At 42.0% G+C, this 22,500-nt stretch overlaps 2 protein-coding genes across 4 annotated transcripts in view; one reads left to right on the forward strand and one right to left on the reverse strand.

Moving 5' to 3' along the window:
* Positions 1 to 2,693, forward strand: part of krt222 (keratin 222) — a 30,368-nt gene extending 27,675 nt beyond the window's left edge. For all 3 annotated transcript variants that reach the window (XM_076290913.1, XM_076290923.1, XM_076290903.1), the window contains one exon: positions 1 to 2,693. This exon is cut by the window's left edge and continues 676 nt beyond it. The gene's annotated coding sequence lies outside the window, so the exon portion shown is untranslated.
* A 33-nt stretch (positions 2,694 to 2,726) lies between these two features.
* Positions 2,727 to 22,054, reverse strand: LOC143131324 (tensin-4-like). Its single transcript, XM_076290869.1, has 13 exons — positions 21,997 to 22,054; positions 19,877 to 20,094; positions 16,884 to 17,298; positions 13,990 to 14,327; positions 10,482 to 10,556; positions 9,962 to 10,093; positions 8,789 to 8,878; positions 6,839 to 6,916; positions 6,542 to 6,604; positions 5,637 to 5,805; positions 5,147 to 5,215; positions 4,899 to 4,925; positions 2,727 to 3,754 (listed from the first exon to the last, which is right to left on the reverse strand). The coding sequence occupies exons 2-13, from the start codon at positions 20,070 to 20,072 to the stop codon at positions 3,616 to 3,618; spliced, it is 1,791 nt and encodes a 596-aa protein (XP_076146984.1). The 5' UTR covers positions 20,073 to 20,094; positions 21,997 to 22,054; the 3' UTR covers positions 2,727 to 3,615.
* Between the last annotated feature and the right edge of the window lie 446 nt (positions 22,055 to 22,500).

The following is a 22,500-nucleotide window of genomic DNA, read 5'->3' on the forward strand; positions in this document are numbered from 1 at the left end:
AAAACTGGAACTAGGACCATCTTCCGTATGTTCCATGTTCCAGCTAACTTCAGTTCACCCTTAAAAAAAAACAAAATCTTACAAGAACACAGACTCATCCAGGCCCTTAGCCAGATTATGGTTTGCTAGGTTCCAGCGCTCTCTGCTGAGGATTAATTCCATCTCAGCTCAGCAGCTCCAGTATGTCTGCACACCTACGTATAGTTCACACACTAAACAAATAAGCATCTTTGCTGTCTTGCCGTTGTGCTGTTTTTCGTGCGTTACGAAACATCTCCATGCTGGAGTGGAGAGGAGTGGAGTCCTGCCTCAACCCAGACGACTGGTCAGACGAGTGGTCAGACGATGCGATGGTCGTGTGCACACTGTACAGCACCCTGCTTCCGTTGGTTGGGTCCTGTAATGGCACAGCGCTCTGATGCTGCATGCAGTAGCCGTCTATGTTTCTATGGCAATATCACTGTGACAGCAGTGCTATCAAGTGAAAGCACCTGCAGCATTGCCACAAAAAAAAACAAAAAAAAAAAACACCTGAGCTGTTGGAATAAAGCGTCAGGTCAACGAGTAATGTCACTGTGAAAAACATCTCGTCTTCTGACAACATCAAAGCCACCATTAATCCCAACAATATTTTTTTTTCCCCCAGAGAGAAACAAAAATGTTGGTATGGATTAATCATTTAGATAATTTACAATTAGAAATACAATAAATGTATGTATAGATTTGACCTGCCCTTCCCTACAGTCATATTTTATGGCTTTTACCCATACACACAAAACAACAATGGCAACAACAGTAACCGTAGCCATTAATAACCCATCTGGATTCAGAATGAGGTGAGCATTTGAAAATGAGCTTCCATCCCAACTTCATTACCTGTATTTGAATGTATTTCCTTCTGAATTTAATTGTTTAGCAGACCCCTTTTGTCTGAAGCGGTTCTGTGAGGCCTCCATTTGAGCTGTTTGTGGGTATGAAGCCCTTGGCTCCTTAGCACTTTACGTCACCAGTCCGGCTAATGGGCCATTAGCCTGTTAGCCTAAATAGGCCCCATGGTGAACCAGTTCAGGGCGGTACCCTCCAGACATGGATGGGGTGTGGAGTATGTTCCAGAAACTGCTTGTTTGGAAAGACTTCAGATGCACTTTTTGAGGAATGCAATGGTGAGACTGATTTGCTCAGCAATCACATGCCTCTCTCTAGAAGCTTCCATTTCTCTTTCTGTATATGCAGGCTGTGCTGTTTAACAAACTGATATTGACGATAACAAACAAACTAAACACTTGACACAAAAAAAAAAGAGGCAACCTATGTATGAATGTGCACTGTGGTTCCTATCGTCGCCGTGAAGTCTTCCTCCTCGTTGGCACAATTAGCAGATGACCTCAGGTCAGTTTGAGATGGTTGATCTAGATACTTGAGCTCTGGGCCACAAATAAGGAGGGCTGATTCTGCAATAGACAACAGCAAGTCAAACTTATCCTGATTTCTTTTTTCAGTGGTTGAGTGTGTTATCAGATGCAACCAGGAGAGGGCGTACATTGAACGTGTGTATATAGCTTCTCTATTCCATGAATGCATTACTTTTTGATTGTGGTGGTGTATTACAGTGACATTTTGAGGTTTGCATATGAACTGTTCTTTATGAAATAATTAGCTTATTAAGCCTTGGTTTTCTAAAAAGATTAGCAACAGGAGAATGGCAACTCTTTGTGTGATATATTTATTTATATCAACCAATGCATAAAATAAGAATTTACTACATGGTGAGGCAATATATTTTATCCTTGTTATTTAACGTATAGGCTATGATAATATTTTGATAAGTAGGCATATCGTTGTTCATTAAAAGTGCATTAACTTTAAAGTGAATTTGTGTCTAATGAATTTGCTCTGAGAAGTGAGAATTGGAGAGTGGTTGTGTGCATGAGATGGTTTCAGTGAATTGGCACTTATTTGATCAACCTGTTCTCAAAAAATCTGTAGTTGTCAACTATAATGGTGTGAACAAACAGTGACATATATTACGTCCGCAGACAACAATAATGTTAACAGCATCAAATAAGCAGATTCACAGCCATGAATTTGCATTTGGCTACTGTTTTGACCGTAGCTGTAAGATTTAAACAGTAACTATGGCTACTGTTAGTGGAATGTTTGGTGATTTGCTTGATTGCTTCTGTATCTGCGGTATTGCAATAAAAACAATGGCTCTAATGCAAGGATGAATGCAGTGTATGAGAGTGCAGTGAGTGCTGAGGGACATTACATCTTCAGTGCTACTTGTTGCATTTAGCACACAGAAAACAAGTGCTTTTGGTTGGTTAATAATGAGGGAAAGGTGACAAGTGAGTTGAGATACATATCCTATGGTCAAAAAGTAACCCTGGTCCAGGATTATGAAGCAATGTCTTTTTTTTTTTTTTTTGGGTGGGTCGCCAAAGATGACAAAAAAAAGTTACCGATGTGCTTTGCAGTTGGGTGCCTGAGACTTGTAATGTTAGCCCTTTTAACCTTTCCTATCTATGCAGTCCTCTTCATGTGCTTGAATTAGTGCTGCTTGAACACTTGAAAAATGACTCCACTTTCTTCAGTTTGGGTTGGGGCCCATTTTACTTTTCAAGAAGAAATTATATGCATTTTATTATCCAATGATGAGATAATTTAAATAAAAGGCTAAATTCATAATCTCATTTGTTGTTGTTTTTTTCTATCATGAACATCAGTTTGTATGTTTGAATTATATAATTTAATGTGGAACTTAGAGTGCAAATTACTTTCACATTTACATCCAAAGCATCAAATATAACAGGCATTTCAGTAGAAAAGTGCAGTACAGTAACAAGCACTAAGAACCTGAGAAGTGGTCTCTTACATTACATCCACATTACATCCACATTACATGTAGAATATATGTAAGGGATAATGTATAGAACGCCGGTCATTATTGGGAAAATAAGTCCCGACAGGGCGAACCGGACCCCGACGCACAGCGGAGGGGTCTTGTTCCGCCCTGAAGGGACTTATATTGGGAAGGCCCATTCAAGTGAATGGAGCATTCTGCAGCATTATGAAGAGCCGTGTAATAATCCAATGTATTGTGTACCTTATATAGATATATATGCATATTCTGTATATATTTTCATGATTCACTATAAATACGTCTCTCACCAAAGCAGCCTGGTGGTTACAAAGCGGCCTAGTGGTCACAACTACAAGTGTGTTTGTAGACATGTGCAAAAGGCCTAGTAGCACTTCTGAAAGTATTGTCCGGTCCCCTTTGAGGGCAACGTGTAAAGCCATTCAAAGCAAAAGTATTCAGCTGAAGGAATTTTGCCCAATGAAGAATGGTCCATCAAAGCCATTTTGAAAGCAGTCACGCCATCTACTGGTCGTCCCCAGCATTTAAGCTAATCCTCTCCCATGTACAATCCTGCTGTTTGATCGGACGTTTTTTGTCAACATTTTTGTCGTCTGTAGTCCCATGTCACGCCAGCTCGGCGCGCTTACTTTCCATGCACGTCCCTGAGGTCAGTGACCTCGACGACCCAGCCGACGACAGGTGGTCCGTGACTGTCGCTCTGCTCTCCTCACACACCTGCGCGGCACAGGTGCCTATGCATGGGAGCTGGTGATGATGTTGTGGATGAGCTGAAGAGAGAGGCCGCAGGGCTGGAGCGGGTCGTACTCGGCGAAGACGTGGCACATGTTCTCCGCGCCGGCCTCCACACCTTTAGCCACGATCCCAAACATCCTGCAGGGAGGAGGGAAAGACAGGACACACTTAACTAACATGGCTCTCCTGCTACAGACACACTTAACATGGCTCTACTGCTACAGACACACTTAACTAACATGGCCCTCCTGCTACAGACACACTTAACTAACATGGCTCTCCTGCTACAGACACACTTAACTAACATGGCTCTCCTGCTACAGACACACTTGACATGGCTTTCCTGCTACAGACACACTTGACATGGCTCCCCTGCTACAGACACACTTAACTAACATGGCTCTCCTGCTACATACACACTTGACATGGCTCCCCTGATACAGACACACTTAACTAACATGGCTCTCCTGCTAAAGACATACCTAACTAACATGGCTATCCTGCTAAAGACACACCTAACTAACATGGCTCATCTGCTACAGACACTTAACTAACATGGCTCTCCTGCTACAGACACACTTAACTAACATGGCTCTCCTGTTACAGACACACTTAACTAACATGGCTCTCCTGCTACAGACACACTTAACTAACATGGCTCTCCTGCTACAGACACACTTAACATGCCTCTCCTGCTACAGACACAATTAACTAACATGGCTCTCCTGCTACAGACACACTTGACATAGCTTTCCTGCTACAGACACACTTGACATGGCTCCCCTGCTACAGACACACTTAACTAACATGGCTCTCCTGCTACATACACACTTGACATGGCTCCCCTGCTACAGACACACTTAACTAACATGGCTCTCCTGCTAAAGACATACCTAACTAACATGGCTCTCCTGCTAAAGACACACCTAACTAACATGGCTCATCTGCTACAGACACTTAACTAACATGGCTCTCCTGCTACAGACACACTTAACTAACATGGCTCTCCTGTTACAGACACACTTAACTAACATGGCTCTCCTGCTACAGACACACTTAACTAACATGGCTCTCCTGCTACAGACACACTTAACATGCCTCTCCTGCTACAGACACAATTAACTAACATGGCTCTCCTGCTACAGACACCCTTAACATGGCTCTCCTGCTACAGTCATAAAAATATGCAGTATTTCATTTACGGATAGTCTAGTTTCACTTTTAGATTCGATTTATTTTGTACTAATAACTTAGATAAAATTAACTTAGATGGAATTCTTACCTGGCTGATTTGCAGCTTTTCTGCCACCTACAGGAGAGAGTGCACAAACGTTAATGTTAAGTGACACATGTACAACATTACATTAGCAGCTATACTACAATCTTAGACAAAAACTGGTCTAAACCAGCCCAGGCTGCGGCTAGAACCCTGGCCCAGATCTTTTTTATCAGGGCCAGGGCCAAACCGGCTCCTTGGGCACCTGCCACCTTGGTGTTCTGGGCCTGTGTGTAGTGTTTGATCTCTCTCACCTTCTCTCCTCGGGGTCCTCGCCACCATAGCTCAGTAAGTGGACAGGGAAATGCCGTCTAAAGAAGAGCCTGTTGAAAAAAATAAAGATATAATTTAATGTCCAATTCACATTTCAGATGAAGGTCAATGCTTTTGTTTAATTTATATTACTTGTATTTTATAGCCATGACCAAACTGGGCTTCAACATTAAGAGACACTATCTCTAATTGGTGTAGTTAATGCTTTATTGATGTTAAGTCAGTTAAAAGTCAGTCAATGTTACGTCAGATAAAAGTGCAGTCCATGATTCTTACAAAATCATGTTGTTGATGTGTGATCTCAGCAGCCAAATAAAATGACACCCCTCCCTTTCCTGCTACTGAAACAATGTTTTATTGACTGACATTGTTTCTGGCTCGATCCAAGCTATTGGTTTAGAAGCGCTGACTGCACCTTTAAGGAAAGTGTCTCATAAAGTGTCATTGGCTCCTGCACTTGAGTTGTCTTACTTTCTCTGTATGTCGGTCAGAGTCACACCCTTGGGTGACACTTTCAGGTTGACCACTGTGGGTGTGGCTGCCGCCTCCTTCTTAAAGACCATAGACACAGCCTTCTGCACAGCGCAGGGGCCCGTCACCGTCTCCGTGGGAACCGCACATAAATACAGGAAGTTGCATGCTTGGAAGAGAAGATAACACAAACATTAGACAATCAGCAGTCTTCAATGTTGACAGATAAAATCTAATGTACGGAGGAGGAACTTTTTTGTTGCTCTGTTACTTCCCAAAACCCATTACTATTTATGCACTTGTTTCAACATTTAAGTTTAAATGCATTTAGTTCTAGTTAAGAACTTTAAAGGAACAATATGTAAGATTGTGGCCAAAACTGGTACTGCAATCACTTTCAAATTACTAGAGCGATGTATCCCCTCCCCCTCCCCCCTGACTCGAGGTTGCCAACCCAGATGCCGAAACACTACTGTCTTTGTGATTAGTAGATAGGTGGAGGGTGGCGCATCAGGCCAAAACACAACATGACATGACAAAACACAACATCAACATCAGTTGAGGGCTGCAAGTTCACTTTTTAAATGACAATATCCTGGCCGGACTACTGTTGTCAGTGATATAAGTATTTGAAATGAACATGATTTCTTAATGTCTAGTGACATATTAGGGCCATTTTATGATTAATTGAAATACATTTCTTACATACGGTTCCTTTAAATGCTTTTAGTTCTAGATAAGAACTTCAAATGCTCTAGTTCTAGTGAAGAACTTTGAATGCTTTTAGTTTTACCACTTCTTCAGGATTGAGGATTGATGTTTGTGTGGTACTGCCTCATTATTGCAATAATCTCACTGATCCTATACAGTATCTGCCTGATTCCTCCATAGTCCCGTGTCCTTACCTGTCTTACTAGGCTCCTCACTGGGGGACGTGGTTGGGGATCCCTCCTCATCTCTCTTAACACCTGTGGGGCAACAAAAGAAAGTCCATCAGTAACTGAAATAATATGTCAATAATATCAGGTAACTTAAAGGTTTGATTCGCTCATTTTTAAAAGGCTAAACTTGTTATTATTGTATATGAATATCTATTTTGATATTGTACGAATGCATGCATGACATTTTGACCTCAGAACTATGTCAGGTAGGATGATACAGTCAGATAGTGAGAGCAAGTAGATGCAAGCATCCTGCGTTACCTTGAGAGTGGATGACGAGTCTGCAGGGTAGTGCGTAAGGAGAAATGGTGTGCTGATAGACCAGGGCAGAGAGACTCCCTGTCAGAGAGAGAGAGACGACGCGTGTTAATTACACTTATTAACACTGAACTACTCCAGATTCATCACTAACTATAGCAGCTGCTGCAGAGTTTTTACATCACAGCAGAAAATAAAATGACTGTGACCTACTTTTTTCATGTAAACAATTCCCATACCTGGCCACAGGGGGGCAGTAGTAAGCCACTAAAGATAATATTGAAAATGTGACCACCTCTGTAGTTGATGAGAGTGAATGGCAATAGCCTACTTTATACATTTGCAAATGTTTCACATTTCAGAGGGTTAATCTTCATATATGAGTTTAAAATTAGAAGAGGACTACTCAACCTCATATTCACATCTCAGTCAGGAAGATTCATACTTTATGTAACTTCATCAATATATTTAATGGATTACAGTAATATTTAACCGTTTTTTTCCAAATGGAAGAGACTCATGAGTAACCTGACTCTCGCCAGATGAATTTTGGCTAGGTGGAGCTAGGCGGAATGAAATTCATCTGGCGATAGTCAGGTTAACTCATAAGCCTTCCCAAATACTTTTTTATCATGATATATCTCAGATGATATGTCATAACTCTTAAAACTCCACTGTACCTTCGTAAAAGGGCTTGTTCAATGCATGTCTGTGGTTATCACTTCTTGGGTGGTCTTCCATTTTGATTCTAGTCTATTTGATTTTATTATTAATGCCTCACGACATGCTTCAGCCTGTCAAACATTCCTCTTTGTCACTACAGTATTTAATGCTTTGGAAATATGTTTGTTATTTTAATTTTGTTAAATTATGTTAGGGAAACGTTATAAATCATAATAGTGTTTCAATTAAGATAAGGATTATATGAGCCTGATTGATTCTAAAAAATGTACTTTATTTTGATCAAATGATACTGATCCTGTCCATTTATAGCCATGCGCTGGCTTTGGCTAAGCCTAAGGAGTGTTGTGTCATCAGCACTGTCTGCATGCCCAAGAGTGACAAACACAAAGGCATGCACACTCCCAAAGGCATACACACACACACACACACACACACACACACACACACACACACGCCCTTATGACTCTGCACTGTTGAGGTGAGTGAGGGTAAATATGATAGGGCAAGGATCAAGGATATGGCCTCTTTAAAGTGGGGTGTGAGCGTTTGAGCGTGAGTGTGCAGGGTGGGAGTGTTTGGGGGTGGAGTGAGGGTGTGTGGGGGCTGGTGTCCAAGTAAGAGTATTATAAAAGTGTTGAAGCACTGCTATTGCAAATTTCTGAATCCTTAGCATGTGTGAGTCAGAGTGATTTGAACTGATAAGAGTATATGAAAGTGTTGAAGCACGGCTATCGCAGATTTCCGATTCGGATGTGTGAGTCAGGGTGCCATTCACTGATAAGGCAGGTTAACAGACATCAGTCAGTCCCATAGCGACAGTGCCCATGGCGTCATCCAGAGTGACATGACAGCCATGAGACACAGAGTGTGTATGGATATGGAACAGAGGCGTGCAGGTTGTATCCAGGTGATAGTGGAACAGCCTGTGTCGCACCACTATTGTACAAGGCTACAACATTTTGCGTAAACCCTGTTTAACAAAAAAACTATAACCAAGACCTACAGTAAGTTGATTGACCGTTACGTGTTCAACCTTTTTCCAGTGGTGACTGAAAATATGGACTAATGTTTAAACCAGTCTGTGTCTTTGCAAATACAGTGTATTATTAAGTTAGTATATGTAATTTTCATAATCATTGTCAACACTCTCTATATTAGCTGCTGTGGTTGTTGCACAATGATGCTTTTAGGACACATCGATGGTACTGCAGCACCTGGTTTGGTCCATGTTTCCAGTGGGTTCAAGCAAGATCAGGGGGAAGCACTCACCGAAGTAGGGCTCATGTGAAGATCCTCTGACACGCACCCCCTTAGCAGAGGACTCGATAAGGAAGTGTTTGATTTGATCTGTGGAATCATCTACCAATGAAACAAGACAGGAAAAGGTCACAAGAGAATAAGCACTGTGAAATTTTATACAATTTGTGAGAAAACTGAAAAACTACAGCGCCAATAATTGTGGCACGTGTTTTTGTCAAAAATATATATTTATGGTGCATTGTTTTTCCTTAATATAATTTTTTTCCCTTTAAAGGCTATATTTTTTCCTCATTAGTTTATTTTTGAGATAGATAGATACATAGAGATAGAATATATAAATTGCCAAAAAAAAATACCAGTATATAGATTTATTTTACTTCCTCTTTTTTCTTAACTTTAGCAATACGGGTAGCAATACCTGTGGAGGTCACTGTGAGTACATGAGTACTTTTAATTGTGCGCTGTGGTAAGATACTATTTATACATATAGGCTTATCACATGTGCTCTGATTTATGTCACCAAGAGTTACAATAAAACAAAAACATGTGGGAGGACAGTAGGAAATGTGTCTTTGGGCACACCCAGATCAGAAGTAGACTGACCGTCTGTATACAAGTTAAGACTGGAAAGAGGAATCCTGCACACTCAGTGAAAGTCCCTGTTAGTCACTGACTGTTGTCTGAGTTTGTCTGTGTAAGTCATTGTCTCACATTAGCCCAAAGCTACACGCGCTGAATAAATATTACTCATTGTTTTTGGTTTGTTATGTCCAGTGTCTGGCCTACATGCCTGAAAAGGTGTCAGTTCCTCAATTACTGGTCACTGGCGTTTCATAAGGGAGATGAACCTGTGAGCCAGGTCAGGGGCGCCTGCAGGAATTAATGCTATGGTACGCACACCCATCACCCCCACTCTTCACTTCCACTTCCACTGTTCACTAACTTTACGTAATAGAAAATGGTAAATAGCCTGATGGCATGCAGCTAATGGGATACTGTGCATAGTTGGGAAGGTATGGTAGGCCAATTTGGTGTGAATACACACACACACAAAGGAAATTTTCTCTCGCTGTTGTGCCTGATGGTACGCACAGTGCGTACGGACGTACACCTGTAGGCGCGCCTGAGCCAGGTCATTGATGTGTGAATATGTGGACAATGTGACTCGCAGCGCACACATACCTGGTTTGCAGAGGGAAACAGGATCGGTGGCCGCTGGGTGGATCTTCATCGCTAGGTCAAAGCAGCCCCTGTATGATGTGCTGTCTCTCACTACAAAGGAACCTGGGTCCTGGACACGGAGGATGGCATCAGCTATTGTCAGGTCAAGAGAAAAGAACAATGTTTGTTTTGGTGTTGCCAAGCAGCAATTATTGGGTCATCCATTACAGAGTTGTTGTTGCTGTTGACAATGAACAGTTACGGTACACTGCAAGGAATGTCGTGTTTGATTCCCAAAATCTACAGTTCACCACAGGATCTCCAACATTAGAGTGCAAGCGGACTTAAGTTAATATAGCATTTGAGTCATGTACCGTTTGCACAGAGTACAATATTGCAAAGACTCATGATTATGTACTACAATGAATAACTAACACCATGGCTTCAACGGCCTGCACAGCTGTGATGTTATTTTTTTTATATCATTCTCCCTCTGTGGTTTTGCAGCTCAGATAGAAGCTGAGATCATGAAGGAGCTTACCTTCTTCACGGGTGATCTGTGGTCGAAACCAGTACTGGGAGGTGTCCATAACAAATTTCATATTAGGTTGGCTGCCTGAAAGTCAAAAACATTTGTTTCATATTCAGTTAAAAATACCTGTCTGTGCAGATGGGGGATGTAAGTCCCATCACAACTGAACACTGCACTCCTCTAATCAGGACTATTTGATTTTAGTCTCTGATCATGTCTCAGTACAATGATGTGAATTAGACCATCCCTGTGTTTGGAACATCAGCTCACCCACTCCATAGTGCACCGAACTGGGGAATAGCTAAATGGTGGCTATTCACTAGTGCACTATATGGGGAATAGCTAAATGGTGGTTTTCACTAGTGCACTATATGGGGAATAGCTAAATGGTGGTTTTCACTATTGCACTACAGCAGAGGTGGAAAGTAACGAAATACATTTACTCACGTTACTGTATTGAGTAGTTTTTCTGTGTATTTTGTATTTTTTAAGTAGTTTATAAAATCAGTATTTTAAATTTTACTTGATTACATTTTGAGTGAAGTATTGTACTTCGCTACATCAAAAATCCCATCCGTTACTTGAGTAAAAATAACTGATTCGTGGCTATATTAATTGTTTCAGAAAAAAAAAAAATCAACATGAATTCAGAAAAAGACTAACGGAAAGGGAAAATCGCGCCCTAAACCACTAGCCTAGTGATAATGATCAGCATGTAGCCTACAACAGGACATGAATCAAGCTGGCGCCATGCAGTCTTTCTGAAAGTGATGGAGACTGGATCACGAAATGCATCAGATTAGCCTAACCTATTAAAGTGTATTTTCCACTATTCCAATCGGTTGTCTCAGTTCGTTTTAGCACTAATGATTGCAGAGATATTTAAGCAAACACCATGGGATTTCGTGTTTTGACGTTTGTGCTCACCTTTCTTTGGAAAGAAGTTTATTAGCAGTTGTTTCCCCTCATTTTGATGTCTCTCTTTTTCCTGTTTTGGCCTTTGTTTTTAGTAACCTGACTTGGCTTTCTTGGAGAAAGACATTGCACCAGCAGCACAACAATTAGCGGTCCACTACTAGCGATGCTCAACTAAATAAACAAAAGATAGACTATGAATCGTGCAGGCGGACTAAACCATTTAGCTCTTTAGCAAGGGAGAGTGAGAGTGACCTTACACAGTTGTCACTATGTTTTGTATACAAAATCCACTCAGTCAAACTTTAAATTTCGTCTGACATTCATTTTGACATTTAATTTGGAAGTTAAAATGTCCAGGTAAAATAAATATATGGTGGAAATAAGTATTGAACCCGTATTTTTCTTTTCAGTAATTGGGTGATTCTCCAACTATGGTACTTTTTCTGTCCTTGACATATATTTAAAAAAATAAAAAACATTTCTACTTTTTTATTTTTTTCACACTTACTACATATTTAGGGGAACCTATATATAAAAAATCATTGTTCAATTATGTTGTTTTTTATAAAATATAAGACATTTTATATGCGTTTTTTACTATTTTGCCTCTGTCCCTAGGCCAGACTTTGGGTCTTCGACCTTATCTCACTTAAAATCTAATACTGATATAATTTTAAATTCAAACAGAAAGTATGCATTATAACCCAATTCATTCAAATATACTATTTGTTTTTATATTTCTTTTCGATTTGGCATATTTTAAACATGTTAAACACTTGTCCCTTGGGTTCACCGTCATTTCCACACCTCTGCATAAAATGCAATCCCAGGCTCAGTATTCTAGATTTGTATACTCATTAACCATAGCAACTGACACTCCAGAGGGATCCACATGGCTGAATGAAAGAATGATCCCAGCAGAGGTTAATACATAGGAGATATATCAAGGTAAATATGAGAAATACCGCGAGTATGTTTATTGTACGTCATTTCTGAACCGCTCATAATTCATTCCGATGGGAAAAATTCTGGATTTTTACCATTTCATTAGGTGTAATTTGAGATTATTTAATGCTAACTCTAAAACTAACACTAACAGGCTAGTCAAACATGAGATATTAGAGGGAAAGTGGGAAAATGTCATTTCCACGACCGTCTTTTCCACATCTATCTCCATGGTAGTGATAGGTAGACAGGTTGGCTTGTTTTTGTTCGGTTGTGGAAATGACCATTGCTTTTGCATGTTTGACCATGTTTCTTGTGTGACACCTTGGTAGCCTAATGAAAAACCTTTTTTATAGCCCATCAATATGTAGGCTACTAACCAAGCTTATATTAATTTGCACAGATAGAAAGGATAACTACTCTCTATACAGATTCCAGCTCGTTCCTTCCCTTTCCTTGCCTTAGTGCTTTTTCGTAGCGTGTTTAATACTTTTCCCCTGTGTTATTCCACTTCATTACATGACTCTACTTATGGAGTTGTTTGGATTTTTTATGTGTGGATTACCTGAGTTATTACTAATGCCTGGTGAAAATGTTGTGCCCCCTGTATTCCACTTTTCACGGGCCCTTTCCTCCATTGGGGCCCTATACTTCCCACTTTCCCCCCAGTACGACGCCCTTTAATCTGCTGAACCTTCTGCTCGTTTCCAAATATAAAAAAAATAATATTTAAATAAAAAATAATAAATATATAATATTGGCCTGCCTGCCTCAGCTGCCTGTGAGGGGCTTTTCAGTTGTGCTGGATTACTGTTCACTGCAAAGCGAGACAAGGATGAGTGCAACTAACTTTGAAAATCAACTACTGCTCAAACTTAAAGGAGAACTCCGGTGATTTTTCACATAGATCTCCATTTCTCAACGTCCTTTTCAGGCAAGTACCTCCACTCGGCGGCCATATTGCAACACTTTTTGGGCACTTATCGTGCATCTATTTCAGCAGAAATGCGTGTGCGTAAGGCTTCACGACACCAATCTTGCTCCAGCAGTGAGATCACAACAGATGATTGGCACGATGTCTTCACAGCACACCACATGATTGGCTCAATGTATTTTACAACACACCACATGATTGGCTCAATGTATTCACATGTCGACGTTTTGCCGCGGAAGGGTTGTGATATGTGTAGACATATGATGTGTAGACAACTGCCATATTGGCGTTACAAACTAACCCCATGCATTACTATGGAGGATTTTTTGAGTGCTGTATCTCCTCATTAGAAAGTCTTTGGTAAAACTGGTTGTTCTGGTACCCCCCCCCCCCCCCAACAAAAAAAAAAAGTAACTAAGTAACTTTTACTTAAAGTACATTTTCAATGAACTACTTTTTACTTTTACTTGAGTACATTTTCAGATTGGTATTTTAACTTGTACTTGAGTAATATTTCATCAAGGTATTGGTACTTTTACTTGAGTACAATATTTTCGTACTTTTTCCACCTCTGCACTACAGTATATGGGGAATAGCTAAATGGTGGTTTTCACTAGTGCCCTATATGGGGAATAACTAAATGGTGGTAATGATAACAATAGTGTTATAGTGGAAGTTCCAAACACAGGGCATGGGACAGCAGTGACACACACTACATACCTTGAAATGGCCTCCTGTCCATGGACGTGGGTGTCTCCTGGGGCGACGGTGACCTGGACGTGCTCCTGACGCTCAGGCCGTGGTGGTGGTGGTGGTGGTGGTCTCTGATATGGCCCTCGGGCGTCCCGGTCTGCGGAGCTCCGTTGATGAGAACCACGGGGATGTCGGTGAGGGAGCCGGACGGACTGGAGTTGAGGTACGGCGACAGCGGCACGCCATGGAGCTGCCGGCTGCCGTAGGGTCTGTGGGCACGGGACACGTCGCCGAGGGAACCGCACAAGCTGGGCGTCAGACCCTCTGGACTGCTGTCGGTGTCATCGCTGAGGAGCGACTGACAACTGAGAGATAGAGAGAGAGACAGAGAGAGGATAAGAATTGGCATACATGTGTACTTTCAATTGTGCCCTGTGGTAAGACCCTGTGGGCACATTCAGATCAGAAGTGAACTGATCTGGGTGATTCCAGTTAAGACTGGAAAGAGGAATCCTGCATACTCAGTGAAAGTCCCTGTTAGTCACTGACTGTACAGGATGAGTTTGTCTGTGTTAGTCATTGTCTCACATGTAGCCCTGTTATGCGCCCTGAATAAATATCACTAATCCAGAGAGAGATGATAAGAATTGGCATTGAGCATTTCTGGGTTGTTGAGGTGATAGAACATAAAGACAGAAGACACATATGACTTCATGTCTCAATGCAATAATACAATTAGCTTTAGACAAAAAGGGTACAGTACATAACAGGGTAGACAAAAGCAAAGGAGAATACATTGATTTTGCAAAATGTCTTCAGCACAGGGGCAGGCTGTACATTGGAATGCATTTCTTTTCTTCATTCTTATGATTAAAGCACGGTCTGATTCTGATTCATTGGGCACTGCTGTTAATACTAACATTGACTGGTTTATCAAAAATGACTACAACTTACTTTGGTAACCGACCTTACTAAAATGGATGGGTAAATGCATAGAAATAAAACAACACTCCAGGAGCCACCTCACCATCCACCTATTCAGTTCATGTTCCACCCACTGCGGTTAATACACGGGTGCACTTTATACATGGTTTCATTTTTTTTTATTCGCATAAAATGCTATCCTGCGATTTATACGGGAAATGACTAAATTCTCCACCTCCGCAGGTGCTCTGACACACCACTAGTCTTCAACCATTGGCTAGTCCACAGCATCCCATCCTCATGCCCACAGGGGTCATGCCCAAGCAGATCACCTCAGGCCAATCTATCCCAACCATTCAAAGGGCCACTCCACGCAACTGAACCCTATATACGTGTAACTTTACGAGTTTATTGCTAAGATGCAAATCATTAGGCCAATCCCTCCTTGCTAAGTCCCCAGCCACTGTGCTGTGAGCTGACATTGCACAACTCTGATAGCATGACCTGACTTGAATCGACACCTCATCAGTCTCTCCCAGTGTTAGCACCACTCCCTTTTAAACAACATACCTCTTCCTTCAGTGCATCGGTTAAGGAGCCCATATACTTATTTTTATGATGCTTATTATTGGTCTAAGATGCAGCCAGGTGATTAAGCTAACCCTAACATATTATTAATACACATATTATTTGCTTATCTGAATACCATTCAAAACATGTCTTTGCCTGTGCCTTTGTTCTTGTAATTATTAAGCTGTGTGTGTTATGCTGGGGGGGAGGTCAAATATGAGTATTGTTAAGTTTGATCACAAGTCAGTTTTCACAGATTATGTATAGTGTGTATAGTATTGTGTTTGCATTTTTAGGCACACTGTTATGATTGGCAGCAGTAATACATCCTAAAGGCCTTTCAAAGATTGATGATAAGACAACACCATTGTACAGGCAGGTTGCAGAGGAGTGTGGAGCAAGGGCTGGATGCCATCTGTTGCAAAAAGATTGTGGTATTAAACTCAGAACAGACACTTCCCACTACCACTCACTGCTGTAGTTGTAAGACTTAAAGTCTGCAGCTGCGGATAGTTAACAGTTTGAACGTTTTATACACTGTGAACTCTTAGAAAGATATGACTGTTCATTATTTCAGCAAGTGTAATGGCATTATCTGATGAGGATGCTTCTGTTTTCATCAAATGCATCCTAATGAAAGCCTGCCAAGCCATGCTCTGCTGTATTCACTCTGCTCTCTCATCAGTCCTTGGACACACGCCAATCAAGTAAATTCGACAAGAGCATTAGCAACTCAATCAGCTGTCATTCAACAAGACCTATAAGTCAGACAGACAAATGACACACTAATTAATTTGACAAACATGGATTCAATGCTAGGCAAATAAATAAAAAAAACTTGTCATCCACAAAAATGTGATGTGTTCATAGAACATTATCGAAGCTGAAATGAAGTTTCACTTAATTACTCAATTAAATAGAAATCTGTGGCATGATTCAATTATTTTTTGAGTGATATGTAATGTGACACATACACAGACTATTATGACATGTCTCCATTGACTTCACTTCCACTGTCAAATTGAAAGGAAACAAGCCCTCTGTAGGGACAGGCTACAGCTAAAAATACTCCAGTCCCTCAGCCATGCTGCTTGGGCCTGAGTGTTCATGTCTCCCGATGACCTGGCTAAGCTATTTACCAACATTAATCCTCCCTGTACTATACCAAACACCTCCTCAACCATTGCACCTTGGAGCCCTTCAGCTTCAAAAATGTCATGAGCCATCCCTCACATGCATTGGCTTGTGAGAGTTAAATCTTCATGGTCCCTGATGGTCTGTTGTCTTGTACTGTAATACTCTCAATCTACTTTGAGAAAAAGGTTTTCTCAGTAGGGCCAAGTGAACAACCTTTTGTTCAGAGATTGTACTTGTTGTTGCCTATTATGATGACCACTCCATTAACCCAGGAGTCCTCCCATGCTCACCTGCCCATGATGTAGCTGGTGTCGGAGCCTGGAGAAGTGGACAGGAGCGAGTTCGCGCTGCCCCGGAGCGAGTTGCGGAACAACGACAGGTTCCCGGGGGAACCGGCCACCTCCATCTGTTGGGACGGCGGCTGGGGTCTCCTCCTCTGCACACCTCCCATCATCCCGCAGGGCAGCGGGGGTCGCGAGGAGGAGGAGGAGGAGGGCGAGTCAGAGAAGACGACGGAGCCGTGAGGGCTGACGGAGCCGGTGAGCTGTGGGATGGCCACGCTGCGGGTGGCGCCGACAGAGACGGTGGGAGTGCAGGGGGAGACGCGGGCTCTGGAGGAAGTGGAGGTGGCGGAGAAGCAGCCTCGGGACACCAGCAAGCAGGGACCCATGTCCTCCTCCTCGGGGGAGTCCTCTGGAGAGGAGACTACAGAGAAACAAAAGGGTAGAGGTCAGCAGATTAACAACAGATACTTGTGCCTTTACTATTTACTATTATCTATTTATTACTATTTTTTATATATATAGCCTGTCTTTTCCCATTGGTTTGTATGTTTCCTTGCATCAAACCGTATTCAGGCATCCAACCATGACCATGTAATTGTTAGAACCTTACTGTAGGCTACTGTATTGATGATGCATTGGGTGAATTCCAACATTCCAATTCCTGGGAGAGCAATTAGTCAACCACCACAACATTGCATCTCAGACAGCTAATTGTTATTAGTCGTTGTCTCCCAACACCTCTGACTGACAGAAGCCTCAGGTGACCTGATCTGATCTGTCAGCCACTTAAGGGTGTTTCCTGTCCAAGTGTTGCCAAGTTGTGTTTCTTAAGAGCTGGTTTAAACTACAATCCCAGCATGCTCTAACTGTTTTAAACTACAATCTCAGGATACTTTGCTATTTTTTTTTTTACTTTACTTCAGCAAGGATGAACTCCTTCATACATTCACTGTAGAGTCTGCACCACATCACTTTTAAACATATAGACTTTGCATAAGGTTTGTACACTGCTTTGAGATCTGAGATTCTCAAGCTCTTATTGGCTATTGGATTGCTCAGTGCTGCTCCACATCAGCAAACCCCTCTCACACGTATAACTCCGATAGCTCCATGTGAAATTCCTGCTCGTTATCGTACACGCATACACTTGTCCCAACCCAGTGCACACTCACCGGGCCTGGCTTGGCCTTCTATTCAAACACCCCAAAACAAACACGCGGGCCTCCCGGTGGTGCTGGCAAAACACCACTGACAGCCTATCAGTCTGAGCTTGGGCTTGGTCTTGTTCAAACTTCACAGCTTTAATAACTTAATGCCAGGGCACAGATACACTGCACTGAAGCGTGCTGCAGAAACCAAAGCCATGTATATCTTATGCATTTGTCATCATCAGTGCTTTTCATTATGTGACCGTATGCGAACCAGTGGGTAAAAGGGTGGTAATATATCTAAGCCAATATGCTCGAAAATGGGATTCCAGACATTGTGAAATAATGTAATATGGCGTTGAAAGTTTTGCATTCACAGGACAGTATGTGCTCTAAAGTTTGCTATGTACCCAAACATTGTTCTCAGTAAAGATGAAGAACATTTTGGAAGCGGGAGGGGGGAAAAAAGGATCGCTCGAGGCAGCAGGGAGCGGCTCTTTGGCTGGGCATCTGAGCCAAGGCGTTGCCAAAGCAGAATAATTACAGTTTTGCGTAACCGTGGATTGAAAAAAAGAAAGAAGACATGGGTACTTCTCCATCCCCTGAGGCCCCTGGTAACAGTGGGGTACCCGGCTGGTAAGCCACCTGATGCAGCTCCATTTTAAATAACTCCAGATTTGATGGACTGATAAATATGACACCACCACCAAATATGACGCCACCATTCCCACTCTCTGATTTAATCATTTGATCCTTGAAGGAGAATGCCCTCAGGCAATACCTTCTAGTATGAGTACGGTTTGAAAAATATGTCCACAGTTGGCAGTGTGCTGCTTTTGCTCTCAACAACTTTTCAGACCTTTTAGCCACGGATTAGTATGGATTATGTAACTTCTTTTTGTGTGCGCGGACAATTTTACACCTGAATGATCTGTAGGTCGTTGATACTTGTTTTAATGCATGCATGGATTTCATGCCACTCTGTCTCCTCTACTTCTCACTGTCATGTTAAAACCGGTAAGGATTCCAGGCTAACTGTCTGCAGTAGCATCGTTTTGTGAGCTTTGCTAAATAGTCTGTCTGATTCTGCTTGATTTGTCTCCAAACAGTTAGACACCCAAGACTTGTTAAAGATTTGTTATTGTCCAAATAACCATGCATAATGCAAAATAATTGCTTCCATTAACTGGTTCTATTTGTGGACCTCTTGGCTGGGGTTAACCAGTGCAGTGCGGTGGCTAACAATGTACAGTATTAGCCATACAGGGTATTTTTTGACCAACAGAGAACTGATTGTTGAACCAATTCGGAATCAAGGATGTGTCGTCAACAGAGGGTGTTGTGTGTATAACTTTACTGTAGAATTACATAAATTCTGGTGACGAATCGATTTTTTTTTTTGGTTCAATGGTTCAACATCTGGAGCATAAACCAGAACAGAACTGGTTCTCTGCTGATAGAGTTGGCTGCTATGGCATAATATCTGTATACTAGTCCGGCCTGTCACATTACTGGCATCATATATCATGCGTATACTGGTCCGGCCTGTCACATTACTGGCATCATATGTCATGCGTATACTGGTCCGGCCTGTCACATTACTGACATCATATATCATGCATATACTGGTCCGGCCTGTCACATTACTGGCACTGACCACCGCTAGAGGACATCTTGGACAAGTCAAGGGGCCTCAGACTTGAGCCTCAAGACCTTTTATTGTCAGCCTGGCCCATACACCAGTATGCAGCAAGGTTGGAAGAGCGTTTCTCGGTGGCCTACGGTGCAGACGTGGTGTAAACATATGGACATGCACATGGTTCCTCAGACCACTGTATGTAAATACTGCACCTGTGTGTTTGTTCCGTCCAGGACTGTGCCGGGAGATGGGCAGTGGCTCAAACGTGGGGTCCAGCTCCAGGATCATCTGGTTGAGGTTGTCCAGGGAGACGTCCAGGTCCTCCTCGGCCTTTTCCAGGCTCGGGCTCTGGGTGGCCTTCAGTGTGTGATTGGGTAAGAACTGGGACATGTCTGTGGCCATAGGCATTACTCGATTCAGGACAGGAAGTCTGAAATAGCCAAAATAGCCACAATAGAACAAAATGTTTTTTTTAGGAACCACAGCTAGGATGATTTAAACCATGTTTACATATATTTTTTTATTTTGACCCAATCGTTTTTAACCAAAGCAACTTCCATCAAGGTAGAGTGCGATAAGGACAGGTGAATGCTAAGGACAGTGAATGCTGCTCCATACAGCATCAGTTCTAGTGGGGACCCGGGGAACATAGAACCCGGGGAACATAGGTATGCTCCAGTTCTAGTCAGGTGGTATACAATACATGCTAGAATTAGCAAACTGTTATGGGTAGTTCTAGTGCTACAAGAGGAGAGACTCTCAGAAGAGCTGGGTCTTCAGGAGTTTTTTGAAGGTAGAGAGGGACGCCACTGCTCTGATAGGAACTGGTAGTACATTCCACCAATGGGGAACAACAGATGAGAAAAGTTTGGATTCCCCTGAGCGTACGGGTGGCAGACCCAGACGACGTTCATCTGAAGAGCGCAACGGGCATTCAAGTAAGTGGGTGCAGATGGTGTGAGAGAGATGTGCCAAATGTAGTAATAGTTGTTAACAACAGTCACTTAAACTGTAACTGTTCATGAAACATTTCACAAAGGTGACCAAGAGGCTGCTAAAGATAGTCTCTCATGATTTAGACATCTGCTGGTCAAGCTCTTCACGCTGATCCCTGGAGGGATGTGACACCCTCAGAGCGCAGGAGGGTGTGGTGGGTGATCTACAGTATGACCACCCCCCCCCACACACACACACACACACACACAGCGGAGGAACACAAACAGGGCAGGGCACACTGTGAGTCACCCATGACTGGGGTGGTTGCCAGGACGACAGCCACTGTGTTTTCCTGCAACAGCAAAACTTCTAGTAATCACAACTTTGACTGAACACAGACTTGCTCACTTCAAAACGCTGACATAACAGGACCGGTTTGCTGTATTGCAACCACACGCAAAAGTTTCTAAAACGCAGGGGCATTGGAACCATTGGACATAATGGCAGACCAGAGAGCAAACACCATGCCATTCATTGCTAATGCCATGTTAGTGTCATGGGCTCAGGTTCCACACAGATGCCTAAACAAGATGTCCACCCACACTGCCCCTTTTGAAGACATTTTATGGACCCATGACATGAGAAGGACCATTATTTGGTCCGGTCGGAAGGTAATGTCATACTGTTATAAATCAATGCAGTGTGACCAAACAAAATATGTTAAAAAATCTTTTGGAAACACATGTACTTGCTTTAACTATGTTACTGAGAAAAGAAACTTAAAAAAAGATCAGAAGAAATTACCATACACATCTTGCGCCAGATTGTTAGGCTACGTATAAATGCTACCTCCAGGCTACAAGGAGTGATAAAACAACACAGACTTTTTTTCATCTGCCAGATTTCTGACTAGCCTTCTGCATCATTGAATTACTCAACCATGAAATGTTATGTTTGAGTAAAGTCAAAATCACTGATTGATGACATGCTGTAAAAGGCCTTCAACTATACACGGTGCATCCAGCAACCTAAACACTGACATTATATATTTCTGAGAGGTAGCCTACTAGCTAAATCAAACATTTTACATTTTACTTTATACCCTTGGTAATTTAAATATGTGATCTTAACTATACATTTTGTTTTCATACAATATATAACTATGTTCGAGTATTTATCAAGTTAGTGTTACATAAATACTATTTTAACAGAGGATGGTAATTAGCACACTACACAGTAGTAAAGGTTGAGAATGACAGTCAATAACTTACTTCTCAGGAAAAAGTAGTCTAAAAGTCAAATCACGCATAATCAGAATTTTTCACCACTGGATCAACATCAATTTCACCGAGGAGCTAAGCAAATATGTTATATGAATAAATAAATAAATTCTCACCTGATGTGAATCTTGTTCTCTTCTTGTAAGTTTTCTCTGTGGGCTTGGTCAGGTTGTATCCCTGATACACTACTGTCAAGCTGTGGTTGCACTCTCTTTTTATGGATAAGCCCCACCCTGGCTCGCATGAGCCAATCAGAAGTCCAGCCCCCTTCTTCCCTAAGCAGCTGTGTGATAGTGGTACTGAATTTGGTCCCTGTTGGACTGCTGAGGTCACCAACATGTAAAAACCGGAAGGAAGAGGTTGTGATTTCTTACTGTTTCCACACACACACACACATGCACACGCACACCATTTAATCACCCCCCATTTCATTATCCCCCATAGAATCCAGCTCTTCTGAATCATGTGATTGATTGAAAATACAAGTACAGACAACAGGACCTTATGGCTGTATTTACTTTACTGGCATGATGGTTGTGTTCATGTTCTTTGTTTAGCCAGTGAAAAAATCTTAATTTCTACATGATGCAATGTAATTCTAGTAAAACCTGAATCAGAAA

Source organism: Alosa pseudoharengus, unplaced genomic scaffold (genome assembly GCF_046254945.1).
Source record: "Alosa pseudoharengus isolate Yale_2024_CS ecotype anadromous, Long Island Sound unplaced genomic scaffold, YU_APseudo_1.1 YU_APseudo_1.1_scf_1, whole genome shotgun sequence".
NCBI lineage: Eukaryota > Metazoa > Chordata > Actinopteri > Clupeiformes > Clupeidae > Alosa > Alosa pseudoharengus.

What these genes read in the sequence shown, in the direction of transcription:
- LOC143131324 (XM_076290869.1), bottom strand. Translation starts at nt 20,072, where the DNA reads ATGCCTATGGCCACAGACATGTCCCAGTTCTTACCCAATCACACACTG. An exon ending in TGTTTCCCTCTGCAAACCAG is followed by an intron (nt 8,879 to 9,961) that starts GTATGTGTGCGC and finishes TTTCATTGGTAG; the next exon opens with ATGATTCCACAGATCAAATC. An exon ending in TGAGGAGCCTAGTAAGACAG is followed by an intron (nt 5,806 to 6,541) that starts GTAAGGACACGG and finishes TTCTCTTCCAAG; the next exon opens with CATGCAACTTCCTGTATTTA.